This window comes from Aythya marila, assembly GCF_965140915.1.
Source record: "Aythya marila genome assembly, chromosome: 2".
NCBI classification, from domain to species: domain Eukaryota; kingdom Metazoa; phylum Chordata; class Aves; order Anseriformes; family Anatidae; genus Aythya; species Aythya marila.
Genome location: NC_139043.1, coordinates 148,610,249 through 148,627,319, shown reverse-complemented (window position 1 = coordinate 148,627,319; position 17,071 = coordinate 148,610,249). Strand labels below are relative to the sequence as shown.

At 35.4% G+C, this 17,071-nt stretch overlaps 1 protein-coding gene across 5 annotated transcripts in view; it reads right to left on the bottom strand.

The window, feature by feature from the left end:
* EFR3A (EFR3 homolog A) overlaps positions 1-17,071 on the bottom strand; it is an 81,868-nt gene that overhangs the window by 37,669 nt on the left and 27,128 nt on the right. For all 5 annotated transcript variants that reach the window (XM_082754520.1, XM_082754519.1, XM_082754522.1 and 2 more), the window contains 2 exons: positions 9,270-9,391; positions 5,273-5,422 (listed from right to left, as the gene is read on the bottom strand). In XM_082754520.1, coding sequence (XP_082610646.1) covers positions 5,273-5,422; positions 9,270-9,391 — 272 coding nt within the window. The remainder of the gene's footprint in view (positions 1-5,272; positions 5,423-9,269; positions 9,392-17,071) is intronic.

Sequence of the window (17,071 nt, the reverse complement as noted above, 5' to 3'; positions counted from 1 at the left end):
AGCAGAGGATCTATTTCTTAGAGTCTGCATCAGTACACAAAGCTCTAATGTTTCACCTTATTTAAACATAATGCTTTATCAAGTTGAATCTTGACCTTTATGATACTTTTGGGCAACTGGACTATGTTTATCGCGCAGATTATGTTTATCACATAGAGTGTTACCAGTAACATAGACGTTTCTATATTTGGAAATATTAAGATAAAGATACCGATGTTAATTTCTCCATTATGTGTTTATAACTTGCTGAAGGAGAATTCTCCCGTCCCTTACTGGATTATTGTAAAAAAAAAATATAGCAACTGACTTTTTCAGTCAGAAAATAAATAACAGCAATGCCAAAAATAGGCCATCAAGCACTACATCAGAAAAATACAGGTTGAAGGGTGTTATCTACACAAAGTTTTGCAGGGAAATTTGTCCTTTAAATGACTGAAATAATTGTGATCTTCGTTTATAAGGTGCTAATATCACAGTTATTTCACTCATAGAAAATTTACTGATAATAAAGAACAGTAAGAAATGATAACATGATGGGAGAGAGAGAAAAAGCTATGGATGTGAAGAGAATTTATTATTACCAGAGCTACTATTTCTTCAGGCACTGAAACACCCCCAATGAATGCCTTAATCCAAAATAGAAATTCTTTTAAATTATGAAAGAATTAAAATCAGCAAATAGCAACTTGATTTCATATGTAAGTTTTAACTTACAACTTAAATCCTGCAGTAAAAAACAACATTTTAATGTTTTGTACTACTGGCAGTACCAATAACCAAGCTTTCTTGAAGTTCAAACACTGCCGTTTGCAATTATTTCTCTTCTCTTGGTGACTGGGAATTAGGTCAACCATTTAAAATCAACACAGTACAAAGAGAGTAAGAGTACTGAATTAGAGAATATAGACACAAGAAGCAAAGCTGGAGTAACCATGCTGTGTCTTGGACAAACTAAAACCAGCCAAGGCCCAAATTCTACAACTGACTTTTGAAGGTAACAGCCTGTTCTTGCATTGCAAAACGTAAAATTAGCACCTGCACTATAGGCAGTGAATGATGGAGCTTTTCCAGAAAAGTTTCCCATCTGACATTTCTCATTTTTGATACAAGCCTTTATAATGATGCTTATTATTATTTGGCTATTGTTTCTTTTCCTTTGCCTATCCAAGTGCCCTCCTCAGCACACAGAGACCTAAGTTATTTTAGAAACTTAAAGGCAAATGAAATATATTTCTGAACTTAAGTGCTTCACACATCATACTATTAAGCTACTGCCAATGTTTCATTTAAATTGAGCATTTCAGAAATAGGAGGTATAGGAAGAAAGAAAATGGTTCCCCTTAAGGTGAAACAGAACTTACTGAGAACTGCTGTACCTACAGCTGGCAAGGGCGCAAGGTTTTTTTTGTTTGTTTGTTTGTTTGTTTTTTGTTTTTCCCACAAAATACATACTAGAAACTTAAGTGAGAATTCATTCACCTACATTAAAATTATGCATTTATGCACTAGGAAATGTTTTTTTTATTACTATTATTTTTTCAAGACTGCAGAAATCAGTACGCTAAAGCCATAAACATATTTAGTTCTGCAGCTCAAGCTTGCACGTTAAGTAGGTTTAGAAAAACATTCATTAAGCATCAGCTTATGCAATATTCACTCTGGCATCACCACAGCATTAGAACATTATAAAAAGTTAAATACTGAGATGCTGTGAGTCAAATTAACATGTAACATCTGCATGCTGTAATATCTCCTATAAGGAAAAAATCTCCTAGTATTTCAAGACTACTGCAATCTAAAAGTTGCAGTATAAAAAAAAAAACATCTGTTGCCTTCGGTAAGGTCAGATTCTCAGAAGTTACAATAGTACTGCTAGCTCCTCAGATTTTAATAATAAGAAAAGCCCCAGGCACCCTGTGAGTTAAGTAAAGAGAAACACTTTTAAAAACGCACAATGATTAGAATTGTAAAAGGCATGAAAATCTGGATATAATCCACCAAGAATACCACTTAAACGGCAGCTTTATCCAACTGCCGTGCCCCTCAATCTCCCTGTTTTTTTTTTTCCCCTGTACTGCCTAGACTCTGGTGCAGACATATGGGCATCCTCCTCAGAGCAGAGGAGATACAAATGACAGTGCAGGGATAACTGTCATGCTCATTGCTGTTTTGACACAGATTCCCTAGAATACAGCAGTATGAAAAAGGAGAGAGGGGAAAAAAAAGACAGCAAACTGCAGAACACACAGAGCTAACATGTGGAAGATTTCTAGTTAAAAGGCAGTAAAAATAAATTATTTTCTGCATGTTTGTATATGCAATTCCACAGAAGAGGACTTCTTAGAACTGCTTGGAGTCTTACTCAGAATAGGTTAGAGGAAAAAACTGCAAACCAACCTTCCTGGTCTAAAATCTCAGACTTCAGATTTGCGCATTCTAACCATTTGAAGCTCAAAATGATCTTCCATTGTAGGGATCACATTTTCATTTTGAGTCTTAACAGCAGCTCTCAGTACTTCTCACTGATGAATATTCCGTCATTAACAAATGAAAGACAAAGATTATAAAATGACCCTTTAATTTTTTTCAATTAAAAGCAATTTTTCCTCTATAAAGAAAGCACGAGGTGCATTTTGCCATGAAATGGGTAAGGACTACTCCCTTCATCTGTCCTACTTACTTTCTTGCGGGTAATCTCTAAGAAAATGTGGCAACAAGGAGCTGGAAGGAGGGTCATTTTGGAGTACAGAAGTTTCTACAGCAAACATCTAAGCACAGACTAAAACTGGATCTGAGCAACTCAACAGCTCACAGCTGAGAGTTCTTTAATACCACAAAACCAGCATAGGCTGAGATGGGATGGGATACATTAAGGAAAACTTGAGCAGAATAGCTACAGAAGTGTTCAACTATGATTCACAGTTGTTTTTTGCTTACCCTGAGAAAAAAATACACTCTAATCTACCTCTAAACCAGAATTTATATGAACATTACGTTTAAATCTTCTTAATATACCCTTAAGTCTGTATCAAGTGTTAGTGTCCTTATGCCTTAAATAAGGCTGACACTTTTAGCTTTGCAGTTATTGTGAGGAATATGCTACAAACTAACTGAAAACACCCTTTCAATTTTCCATTTCATCCATCCCTTCCACACTTTAGAAATGTGTATAAATGGACATAATTGACTGTTCTGAATCTTCTAGAAAACTTGTAAAGCGGAAGAAGAGTCTTTCAGGTTTATACTGCAGTATGCATTACATTTTTTTTGCAGTACAAGATTGGAGTGAAGCGCAACTAAGAAAAAAAGCAGTCTGATTTTTAGAGTATGTTACAAAAGCAAATTTGTCTGACAGTCACCTCACTAGAATATGCATTCAGACATGCAGACACATAAACCAAAAATACAACTGTCTTTAATTTAAAAATGGTGTTTAAATATTCAATCTTCAACTAAAAAAGCGTCTCATCTGACACATTCTCAGAATATTAAGTTAAGCTCTGAAGGTTCCACAAGTAACAATTACACTGATATTTAAGGTAAAGTTTGAATGTGTGTGCTTCAGCTTTAACCAAAAATGGTTATTTTCTATGGACTTCAGTAGGGGGTATTTTCTAGAATTTCTGCTCTCTCACATAATGCTTCGATTCCATCTGCTAGAACAATATGCTTCTTACTCCTACTCTTCAAGATGCCTCTGTTTGTGCTCCACAAATATGAAGTCACATAAAACAAAATGAGAAATTCTCTAACATCATTCAAGGCCAGCAGGTCAACAATTTATAAATATTGTTTTCAGCTTTTCTGTCATATGTGCATTATATGAGGCCCCTACTTGCCATTTGGAAAACCATTAGTCTTTTCTTCTGTTGAATGTGCATTACAGGAAAAGTTTTGAGAAGCCAGTTCAGATACTTACTTAACAGTTGCTTTTTAACAGATTTGTTTTTCTACCACCACCACTGCATTGCTCAACAAATGACAAAAATGAGTTCTGCAGTAGATACAAACTCATCTGCTGTAAGTGGTTGATCCCAATCCCATTTGAGTCAGTTTTCCCATCAGTAGTTAATTTGACTTCATAAAGGTTTATAAAGTATGCTTGGAGGCACTGTGAAGGGTAATGAAGGAAAGGGTATCTAGAAGCTTTCTAAGAGAAAGCAAAGGCAAACTTGTTCAAAGAGTGGGTTCAGAAACCTTTGGCTCTTATTCACATCTCTCTTCAGATGTAAAATCAAAGTGGTATTTATGCATGTACTTTGTGGGCCCCAAGTTATATGCAGTAAATAGCTACAGAATGCACAGACAGACAAATATCAATTTCAGTTATTTAGTTTGAAAGTTTACTTCAGAGAAGAGCCACAGGAATAAAAGAAAAGTAAAGCTGCCGAATGAAAAATCTGACAGATTCCAGAAGCTGTGTCATAAGAAAGCATGAAAAGCATGTTGTTATAGGAAGTCTGCTGAACCTACTTGGCAAGTTTTAGAGTAGGTAGGGGGTTGGACATGACACAAACATTTAAGCTTTTTTGCACAGCTCAAGTTAGTTTTGATATGTGGAAAATTCCCAGTGCTATCATTAACCATATATTACACCTACATAGTGTTTAGGTACAAATGCAATAGAAAACGTCGCTTTATTTTTGTCCATGTAAGGTAAGGAAACTGACATAATCCTTAGCATCAGTTATTACAGATGTCTTTTCTGAAAGCAAACCTGGCAGGTAAATATGCCCAGGAGCTAGTGAGAGCAGAAAATATGTGCCTACATATCAAGAAATTTTCAATCTTCAACTTAAGTACTGTTGTAGACAGAAAAGACAGTTGCTACTGATGACTCAGCAGGAATTAAACCCTTAATTTTTAATAAATATAACTGGAAAAAATGATTTGAGTTACCTACAAACTTGTGCTTACTAATCTCCGCATCATATTACAAAAACAGAGTTTACAGTTCTTAAAAAGTGAACATGGATATACAATTTCTGGTATGGTTTTATACTGAGAGAAGCAAGAATAAGTTATACAGTTATATATACTTTTATAATAAGTTATATATACACTTCTATATATAACTTATAAATACAGACAGTTGAAAAGACTTTAAGACAAAAAACATTAACAGCTGCTAAGCAGAGCTGTGTTATCAGTTTCAAGAACACGTTGGCTAGTAAACTTCAGTAGGGATTTCCTCTAATAAGAAAAAAAGATTAGTAAAATAAAAACTAAAACGTTGCTCAAAAAACACACCAGTGACCATGAATAAAAATACCTGTCAACATCTTCTATTTTCTGCATGTTAAACAGCAATGATGGTACTATCTTGTCCATGTGCTGAGGTTCCCATATAGTTGCTCGAAGTTCATCATTAACTGTTTTTCGAACTACTCCCTGAATGCCCCTGATTCCAGCAATTCGGATCCTAAGGAAGGAAAAAAGGAGTTATGAAATAGGAGAAGGACATCACCTTGCAGCATGGCTGGCTGCAAGGCACTAGCGATTATGTAGGGTAGAATTCCATTAAGTTCTCTAAAGCAATAATTTGGAAATTTCTGGGTAAAAACTCATCAACTCTATGGAATTTACTACCCATCAGTTGCATTTCAACCTACACCAGTGTTGAAAAAAATGTGAAATTAGCACAGCTCAGTTGATGCAAGAGGTACCACAATCATGTGATCAAGTCCTTAAAGTTAAGTGAAGTTAAGACTGTGGATTAGTCACAGATCTTTAAATATTTGTGGAAGATGAACAGTCATAAATAAACAACAGGAAAACATACAAAAGATAATTCTGTCAGCTTAAGCCTGACACACCAAAGGAACTATTACTTTTATTCTAAAACTGTTTGAACTAAATTAACAGAGACTGATCAACAACAAAAGAAAATTTAATGCAACTTCTAAGACTTAGTCTAGCTATTAGCTATTTTCATTACTCCATTGAACAAAAAGGAGAATGTGTACAATGAAATGCATGGTAAAACAGTGTTTTCTGAAGTGATAATAGTCATTAGGCATTATTATAAAGGCTAGGAATAGAATTTTACTTCCTAAAAACAAGTAGAAGAAAGGATGATACAGACATCAAGTGAAATAAGCACAGCAAAGCTTTGCTAAAATTTGAAATTATTTTTATGAAAATAAATCCCTCAAAATGGAAATCTTAACTTCACTATGGACAACACATCATTCGCCTTTGTTCAGTCAAACTCACTACATTGCAACATTTAGTAGATGACCTTCAGAGCTGACTTTTATAAATGTAGAAATACTTGAAACTGTATCCCTCTCTTTTTCATCCATATTTGTACAAATTCAGGTGTATTCAAATAGGATCCAATATCAGGAATCTAGACCTTCTAGACCTTTCAGTACAATTTTAATAGGTTTACATATATATCAGGAAAGGAGGGGGATACAGAAACAACTAGAAAAGTACTTGCTCTTCCTACAGTACAAATATAGTGCAGTATTCAATATTAAGTTTCCAATATTAAGAGTCTAAGATTGACATTTAAGACAGAGAGCTTCCAAAATTCCATCACTGAAACACGTTACACAGGCAACTACTGTCACCTACATATAACTCCAATATGAATTTAAGAAGCAGCAACTTTTCTTTTTTCTTCTTTTGTCAGAATCTAGTTCCTTTTTAATTATTAATTCTTCAGGTAATCAAGTTTTGCTGATACTGTGGCTTTTCAGCAGGCTCCCCTGCTGAAAGGGAAATGCCACTTACCAGGTGAGATTCTGTTTCAGACTCAGAAACCTACATTATTTGACTACGTGTCTAGATGATGTTCAAGCTCGCATTCAAGTCAGTAAATTCAATGGAACCTCAAGCTGTGCAGATGAACAACAGCTACAGATGTCCATGGTAGGATGAGCTGAAATACACACTAGGTTCTATCAACTACACTGACTTCTTCTGATATCTGCTTCTAGAATTGTAATCTGGAATCACAGGTCATTTGTTTTGTTGAATTACCTCAGTACCTACAGCAAATCTAGTAGGCCCACTCCAAGAATGATTGGTTTTCATAAAGGGGAGTCATTGTTTTAAAGATCTTCTTAGAAGAGATGCATTCAAACTATCTACAATGATTTGAAAAAGCTGTATTACTACACATTCAGTTAACCTGAGTAAAAACTCCCACTGATACACATGGGGAAAAAAAGGCCATGTTTTCTGTATTGGGATTGTTATTAGCACTAATTTCATGCTTTCTCCTGTGCAGGTGGTCAAAAAATGAGGTTTGAGGTACTAAAAGAAGGTGCAGAGCACCAAATTTTGACACACAGAGGAAATATTTATTTCATCTTAATAAGGCTCAGATAGGTATTAAAGCAGAGACTACATTTAAATCAAGGTCGTGTGCAGTCTTACTTCACTAGGATTGAATTCCACCCTAAGGGTACATCAGCACTGCAGACTGAAGCACAAGCAACAGCGCAGGCTGACAATCTACAAATCAGAAGATTACCACAGTTCTCTTCTCCAATGATAATCATACCTTTGAGGTATGTTACTTTAAGGTACCCTTAGGAGTGGTTGATCATACTCGGCAGATGAATGAGGGTTATATCTTATCTTGATTCATTCCATGTTCTAGTTCATTATTATAATTACTTATCTTTTGTGAGGGGCGACAACAGTGGAAGAAATTCTAAAAAAAATAAATAATCCTGAACTGAACTTAAATCCTAACCTATTATGGAATGCTTTATGCTGAGTTTAGTATTTTATTTCAGCTTTAGTTTCATTAAGCCTAAAAGGCAAAATCTCAAAAATCTCTTTAAAACATCTACAAATACTGTTTTGCCACTATTGGCTTCCAATAAATGAATACACTGAAAGAATTGTAAGTTATGAAGTAGTTGTATGATACACCAGCTTCACCAGTGACACCTCTTAAGAATTACACAATAGTTTGGGTTGGAAGGGACCTTAAAGATCATCCAATTCCAACCCCCTGCCACGGACAGGGACACCTCCCACCAGCCCAGATTGCCCAAAACCCCATCTAGCCTGGCCTTGAACACTGCCAGGTATGGGGCATCCACAGCTTCTCTGGGCAGCCTGTGCCAATGCCTCACCACTCTCAGTGAAGAATTTCTTCCTTGTATCTAATCTAAACCTGTCCTTTTTTTGGTTTAAACTGTTACACCTTGTCCTGTCACTGCACTCCCTGACAAAGGGTCTCTCCCCAGCAGAAAGTCTGCATTCCCTTTGGTCTCTGAGCACAATCCCTTCAGTTATTCCCAGAACAATTTGTGCAGCCAACCTGTAAAATCATTCACTGGAATAATATTTCTAAATGGAAACAGAGGAGGCAGGGTGAAAAACATCTGTTGTAAGTGTCTATATTTTTAGAGACAGATCTTTTTAGAGAGAGATGTTTACATCACAGCCCTGCAAACAGCAACAGGACAACAACTATGATGGCAGCGAATTATGAACAATAAGGAGGAATGAATCAGAAGACTGAAGGAGGACTGAAATGTGCATTAATTTTCTTTATTCTTAATAATATTGAATATATTATTTTTGAAAAGACAGTTTGTAGATTTTTGAAACTGTAAACTAAGATCTTTACGCATTGCAGCTAACCTAACATGGGTTGAGTAAGTGTTCAGTGTATGAATTTTTCACAGCTGGCTGAACAATTTAATGTATGGAATCAGAAAAAGTGAGTACAGCAGAGATGCAAATCATATAGTCTGAAAAACAAGGTTTTCTCAAATGCTCAGGAGTTAAATACTGACTGACAATTCCTATAAAGAACACATCACTAGGTGGAGCTGAAGTTAAAAAAAAAAGGACTGTTACATAATAATGTAAAAATTTGTAATACAAATTCATGAAGGCATTTTGGTTTCACGCAGCATTATACTACAGACATCTAATAAAATTCAATTTTAATGAATAATTCTCAAATAACAGACTCAAAATATACTTTTGCTATTTGTATAAGTAGCTCCATTAGTTTCTCAAATGAGTTATGCAACTCGCACACATTTATAGTAGTAAGCAGTGCCGTTCTGGAGAGAATCCATGCAATCCAGAAGCATCAACCAGGTAAAATTCCACCTGAATATTCTACAAGTTTTATATACGTAAGATTTGCAATATTCAATACTCTTTAAAAAGTCAGACTTCCATTTTCTTCTGATGGAATGAAATATTCCAATAAATATCATAATCAGAAACTGTATTACAGACTGTAGTCAGCCAGTTCTCTACAATACGTACGGTAAGGCACTTACTCTTTTTGTATTTCTGGATCGTGGTCACATGAATGACACATGGCACTGAATCGAGACACAAAGAAGTCATAGCGTCTGTGATATGAAGGTGTGTCTTCCTCAATGTTGGCAAATTTGACAAACTGGAAAACAAAATATGTTAAAAAAGCTTTTGATAGCAATTACCCAAAAGAGGATAATGAATATTACGCTTCATCTAAGACAAATAAAAAATAGTGCATTAAGAAAGAATCCAGATTTTACAGTATTTAAATGTTTAGCCTCAGAGAAAACAAAGTCAAATTGGAGGGTTTTCTTTTAAAAGTCTTTCCACTAGAACTTCTTTTAGGTCATTATGATTATTATTATGATGCCATTGCACCAAATAACACCTTATGCAACATGGAAACATCTACCACTTGAATAGTAAATGTCATTAATTCATGCAATCCAAGCAATCCAGTGGTACCCTGTCACTGGCCAATTAAGTAGCAACATCCCAACTTATTAAAATTCAAGGGAAATAAACTTGAAAGACTTCTGTCAATTGCTGTCTATCTTTACAAAGATCTTTTTATCTTAAAAAAAAAAAAGTCACCAGTCAACTTTAATTCCATTCACAGCAACTGCAAAAAAAATAAAAATTCCAATTTGAAACCATCTAGAATGTAACAAAAGGATAAGTAACAATCAACATGGATTTGTCAAGAACAAATCACATCAACCCAGCCAAACTTATTCTTCTGACAAGGAAATAGATTTTGTGAATCCAGATGAAGCAGCACCTGTCATATCTTAACTTCAGTGATGCTGCTGACAAAACAAAAAACAAAACAAAACAAAAAAAAAACAAAAGCAAACAAACAAAAAAACAAAAAGAACACAACAAAAATCTCAAAGAAGCTAGAAAAACATTGTCAAAAGTACACTCCCCATAAGATAGATACAAAAGGGTTTAAAAACGTGCCAACATTTTTAAACCATCAAACTGCAATAAGGTACTGAGTGAACTTCTGAAGAGGCCTGTCTGGAATACAATAATTTCTGAATTTCACTAGAAATTTAAATAATAGAGTGGGCGTAGCAAATTTGCAAAGAACACTTAAGCTGACGAGAGCTAGAAGTAAACTTTATGCCTGGAACTCTCTAAACTGGAAAAAGGACCTGAAAAAAAAAATTAAAGCAGTAATTTAGGAATGACAAATGCAAAATTCCATTTTAAGGCAGCTGTACAAATACAAGCCAGACACAGCTGAATGCAGAAAAAAAGCTTAGGTTATAATAAATTGTGTTCAATGCAAGTCAATGCTGTTACACTGGCACAAAAAAATATATATATATACATTGTGGTAAGTCTGTACTATCTGTGAGATCTATGAAGAAAATTTTGCCATCTAATTGGCACTATTAAGCTTTAGATACTATACCCAGGTTAAGCATCACAGCTGGAGACACTGACTAACCAACACTGTCCTTCATCCTAGGGATGAACAAAACTTTAGACACATTATCTAGCCTTGAACTCCCCAAAAGATTACTAGTCTTACAGTGTACAGAAGGTATCTGCAAAAATAAAAGAAAGTTGTATTTGTTTAATGCTACTAGGAAAAGCAATAGTAGGATTACACTGCAGCAAAGGCTGCTTAAGCTAGAATTTTTTTTTTATTTTTTTATTTTTTTTTACTGCCTACAATGAAGATTGCCTGAAAACAGTGTGGATTCTCTATCACTGTAAGAACAGATCACACAGAGAAGAAAAAAGGGCAAGGAAAGGCCGTCAGGAAAGGTTTAACAGCACTGATTCTGCCTTGAAACAGCAACATCCCACTACGATTGCTCTACTTTTCCCTCCGCAATGTATTCTTCTTACCAATTGCTAAGCACAAGCTGAGGCATTTCTTGTATATTTACCAAGATGCAGAAGCTGTTTTTATCATCGCATTACCCACATACATACAGACGAACCCAAAGCACTTCAGTATGATCTGCAGTATGCTGATTTGTGGAGGTTCTGAGATAAGTGTTCAAGCTGAAAGAGAAATCTGTGCATTCCTCAAAAAAACACTTTCTACTCTGTAATATTTTTTTTTCTGTTTTAACTAGGGCACTTATCCCTTGCAACTAAGCTATCAGTTCACCCACAGAAAGCTACAAATGAAATTGAGATTTCTACAGTTTCTAGAACTATATTCCCAGCCATTACTTAGAAAGGTGCAAAATTGTATAACACTAGCTCATTTTATACATCTTTCTGGATGTATATCTTTTACAGTTACGTGATAAGAAACTGACATACAGGCAAAAAAAAAATAATAGTCCTTCATATTCTGCTGCCAGAGTTTGTGAGCAAAATGAGCAGCAACCATGCTGTTTTTTCAATACGGTCAGTTACAAAAGCAATCACTTCCTTCCCAATGGACTCTAAAAAATGCTTTAGTATCTTGTGTCTCACTGGCTTGTTTCACGAAATTGTTAATTACAAAAGAGAGGTAGACTTTATTTATTTATTAAACTAGAACCTAATTAGTCCTTAAAATTTAATAAAGCAGAAAGTTCAGGGGGAAAACAAAGAATAATATGACCTTAGTATTTTTTAAACATTCAAGTCTACAACTGATTCACGCAACAATCTTCCACAAAAACATGAACAGAAGCAAAAAGTTTAAAGAACAGAAAACACTATGGGAACAGCCCTGAGGATATTAACTTATCTGTAATTTGGTATCAGCAGAAACAATCTAAATATACATGGCGACTTATCTGATTGACAGGCTCTTCCAACACAAAAACGTAATATAACTCTAATAACTTTTGCTAGAGGAAAGATTTATTGTATTAGGAAATTGTTTTGTCAGAATAAATGAAGAATTTAGGCCACAAAAGTTTCTCCAACTCTCTCTCTGGAAATTAATCCTGCATCAGAACGTAGCTTTGTAGCAGGGATGAAGTACTTAGAAATTATGCCCCTCAAAATGAAATTAACAGTAAAACATCCACAAAGGACAAAGAAATTTTTGATTCCCTCCTGTGCATCGTAACAATTTCACCCACTGAACATAAAGCACTTCTGAAATCTGTTCCAGGGCTAGCATTTGGGTGACTGAATATTTGGGTCACCGGAAAGCTAACTGTCACAGGGCTGTTCTGAGTTGCACTGTCATGAAACAGAAATGGAAAGTTTACACAGCACACATTAGTCTACACTTTCTGCTTGCCTAGCAGTGATATTCTTTAGAAGTTACTGTTAAATAGAAAATGTTTGACTCCTAAGCACCTAAGATATTTCCAAGCATAGCACAATTATAGGAACTGTTTGACTTTAAAAAGGGCAAAACTCTTATGAAATTCCAAGCAACTGCCGGGGATATACTTAGAAATTTTCACAGAGGTAAACATGTCATTCAGTCATACTAAATGCTTGCAGTAACACACCGATAATTTATGGAAGCTTTACCACTAGGAGCATCTTCAGCATTGGTATAATACAGAAGGTACAAAAAGGTACTTACATTGGTAATATCTTATTTCCATTAAGTTAGAAACCAATAGCATTCAATCAGTGTAAAACCTTATAAATCTACCCTTAAATACAGCAGGAACATTTTAGCTATTGAGAAGATGCTCGTCCTGGACTGCATCAAGAAAGTGGGATCCTATTACCAGGGAAAAGCAAATTGTGCAAGTCCTTTGAGTAAATCATGCAAGTTCTGAAATTGAATTCCTAAGGACATGATTTCTTCTATATAATTATGCTGTCTTATCACTCTTAGGTAGCTCATACTTCATAGGCAGAAAAATTAGAAGTAGGAACAGAACTTTTGATACCCTCTGGATTTCTTCAAAGGAGGTCAGCTTTTTTGCAGTAGTTCAAGAACTATCAGCATTCATTGTATTTAACTCTGAATTACATTACTTCAGAGCATCTATCTGTAGAATGTGTAGGCTGGTTCTGAGCAGTATTTTCTGATATTTGAGCTTCCCAATTTTGTCTTTAATAGCTTGAAATTTTTTCACGTTTCATTTAGCCAGAAGGGATGATAATGCCAGTAATTACCATCCTTTATAGAAAAACTACTGTATTTCATTATTAGGAAACTATCACATAGGAAGATATCCTGTTTGTGGACCTCTTCAAGTGTCCAGAGGAGGGCTACAAAGATGATCAGGGGCTGGAGCACCTCTCCTGTGAAGACAGGCGGAGAGAGCTGGGGCTGTTCAGCCTGGAGAAGAGAAGGCTCTGGAGTGACCTCACTGCAGCTTCAGGGTGTCTTATAAAAAAGATGGAGAAGGACTCTTTACTCAAGTAGATAATGATAGGACAAGGAGGAATGGTCTTAAACTAAAAGGGGATAGATTTAGACTAGACATTTGGAGGAAATTCTTTGCTGTAAGTGTAATGAGGCACTGGCACAGGCTGCCCAGAGAAGCTGCGGATGCCCCATCCCTGGAGGTGTTGAAGGCCAGGCTGGATGGGGCTTTGGGCAACCTGGTCTGGTGGGAGGTGTCCGTGCCCAGGGCAGGGGTTGGAGTTGGATGATCCTTAAGTTCCCTTCCAATCTGAGCCATTCTATGAGAAAGGGCATGTAGGGTAATTGCCTCTCTCTGTACCTTTAACTCCTGCATAAGAAGACAGATCAGGGATTCTAGAGATGAAATACTTCATTGTATTCTAGATCACTACTAGTATATAATTCCACACGGATACATGGAATGAAAGGATCTTGTACTACAAATAAGGTGCCATGCATACTTCCAGATTAGTATGCTAAAGACAAGCAAGACCAACAAATCAGTACTCTACTGGAAACATTAGTTCTGACATTCTTTAATTTCACAGTCTTGACATTTTGAATTAAATTTATGTGAGCATGCACTTCAGTTCAGCCAAAAACAAGTGTTATCATAAGCCAAAACTAACAAAAATAAAAATCTCGTTGCTCTATCAGGCACTGGCTGGTCCCTTTTCCACCTAGGATGCTGCTCATCTTCTTTTAAACACCAAACAAGATGACAGCTGGCAAACAGTCACCTGCTCCTCCTGCACAGGAAGCACAACGCTGCCACTAATAGCATGATCATTTCACTCATGCTGAAAATAAATCTGCTTTCCAAAACGAAGCACCCTATCAACTAAAGAAAGATCTAAATTGAATATTTTTTGTAAATAATTTAAAACGTGATAATAATGGGTTCTATACACATACCCACAACTTTACAGATTAATTAAAAATACATTTTACTATCAAAATGCAGAGAAGAATTCATCCAGTCAGCATTCTGAACTAGCTTAAAAATGGTTTATATTCAACCGAGTTGCCTCAGCATATTTTAAGATAAATTTTACTAAATTACAACCCCCACCACTTTTGACCATCTGATCACTAAATAAATTTTCTGGACCTTCTCTAAATAAATTGGCAGGCAATTTAAAACATTAAAAAATAAAATCTCCCTCTTGTCCCAAAAATCTTGACCATAAATTCAACTATTTTAGATCTGTATGCTACTTGATAGGATGAACAAACATAATTGATTCTACCCCAGTATAACTCTGGTCTATAGCTACTACAGATCTTGTTATTTGTACATCAGATGTACAGACATTTGACATGATATTTGGTTACTGAAATTCTGTAAAGTGGATAAAGAGAGAAATTTAGTATTTCCATACGCTTCTAAGTAATAGACTTACTGCAGTCAGCTTTCAGATTCTATAATACTTAAGCCAACAAAGTCTCAGCTGTTTTTTTACACATTTTTTTCAGCTTCCTCACCAGCATATGCTATCTTACCACATGGTTAATAAAAATATCTTCCAGGATAGAAACAGACATTCTGAACTTTATAGACATTGCCAATTTCAAATGCAGTCGATTTCAAAGAAAAAAAATAGAGTTCAAGACATTCACTATTGAATTTCACCTGTTCTCAAGTATCTGCCTGTATAAGTAGATTTACAACTGTATTATACAAAAATCATTGCTGCTGTAAGAAATAAACTAACGTAATTTACAACGCAATATAAACATATAAAAAACATAGGAATTAATTTTATATAATCTGAAGATTATGCACATAAGTACACAAATTAAAAGCAGAAACAGCTGTTTTTTTCCAGAACAGTAATCTTCAGCTTTGTTTTTAAAAAGTAAAATAACTTTAAAAAATAAAAAATTTCAGAAGCCAAAGTCCTGAATGCAACTTCTATGGTTTTATTCTTTTTTCTTTTGTAAAATATAGAGCACCAAATAGAGTAAGTTCTGCCTCCAAGAACCTGAGAGTTGCAAGCCAAGGAAAAACCTTGAAGGCAGCAGCACCTTTCAGGTCCTTCCAAGACCTTAAACTACTAGGAATCATTCAGTACACAAATTTGGTTCAGAAGTCAGGGTTTCAAATGAAACATCACAAGAGTTCTCACAGTTCAAGTAAAATCTGCTTGTGAGGCTGAGAATAAACTGCAACTCAATTAAGGCAGTTGAATTTTACTTGAAAGACACAGTTGCCTTTGCATGCCAGTGATGCTTTTAAAAATCAGCTTTGGAATGGAAAATAATCAAGATACACTTAAAATGATATGGAAATTATCATCGTTTCCCTTGTAAAGCAAAAAGAGACCATGAATTTGTATCAGTGTGAAATTTAGCTTAATAAAACAACAAAAAAGGGGAACTTTCCCAAAGGTTGCCTGACTTTTCAGCAGTTTAAAGACATTTACTTTGTATACAATTTATTTTACTTGTAGCTGTTCCAGGCAATACATTTCCTCTCCACAGTGATACATTAGAGTAACTAAAGCATATAAAAGATAATCCACTTTCTCTTTGCCATCTGTACTCATTTTTTATTCCTTCTTAGGGACTACAAGAAAATCTAAAAGAGGCTAAATGTGATGATAAACTTTCTTCATGTCTGACATCAAATTTATTTAAGAACATAGCAGGCCAGTTTTCTCGGTAACAGAAAATCTGTCAGTGCCAATATATTTCACTCCTCTAGAGTTAACACAAGAAGACTATCTTTTCTCTTTCTTGACTACAGAAGGCACCTAGGGAAATAAGCGTAATTAGGTTAAAAGGAGTCTCTGGAATACTGTTGAAAAGCCACATATTCATTATTCTTCTTCTTACATAATTTAACATCTTATTTAGGATTTTTTTCTTGTTATTTTGGTTACTGAGTACAACAGAAAAACAGAAGTTATTTTCCAGATTAGGAATTCCACTGATCCACTTTGCACATAAAAAGCCTTATTAGGAACACACAGGGATATCAAACAGATGACCAGAATGTGACCTCTGTTCAAGAGGATATTCTTTTAGAAGAGATGCGCGCCTTGTATATTAAAGTGGAGGTTTTCAGTAATTGCTTACCACTGAGGTTTTCAAACAACTGGAAAGTGACATACATTTTCCTTTATGCACTCCAGAAAGTAAGTTTCATACCTGTTTCTTATTTCTCAAAGGGGTCCCCATCCAGGTATTGTTATTACAAACAAACCAAAAAAATTCCAAACCCCTGCCATGGGCAGGGACATCTCCCCCTAGATCAGGTTGGCCAAAGCCTGTCCTTGAACACCTCCAGGTATGGGGCATCCACATTTTCTCTGGGCAGCCTGTCCCACTGCCTCACCACCTCCACAATGAAGAATTTGTTCCTAATAGGTAATCTACATCTAACCTCTCTTAGTTGAAAGCCATTGCACTATCACTAGGCCCCCTGATAAAGAGTCCCTCTCCAGGGACATATATGTATGTATTATGCATGTATATAAACGAAAATATAATGTGTGTGTATATATGATTACCATCAGTAAAACTGCCCTG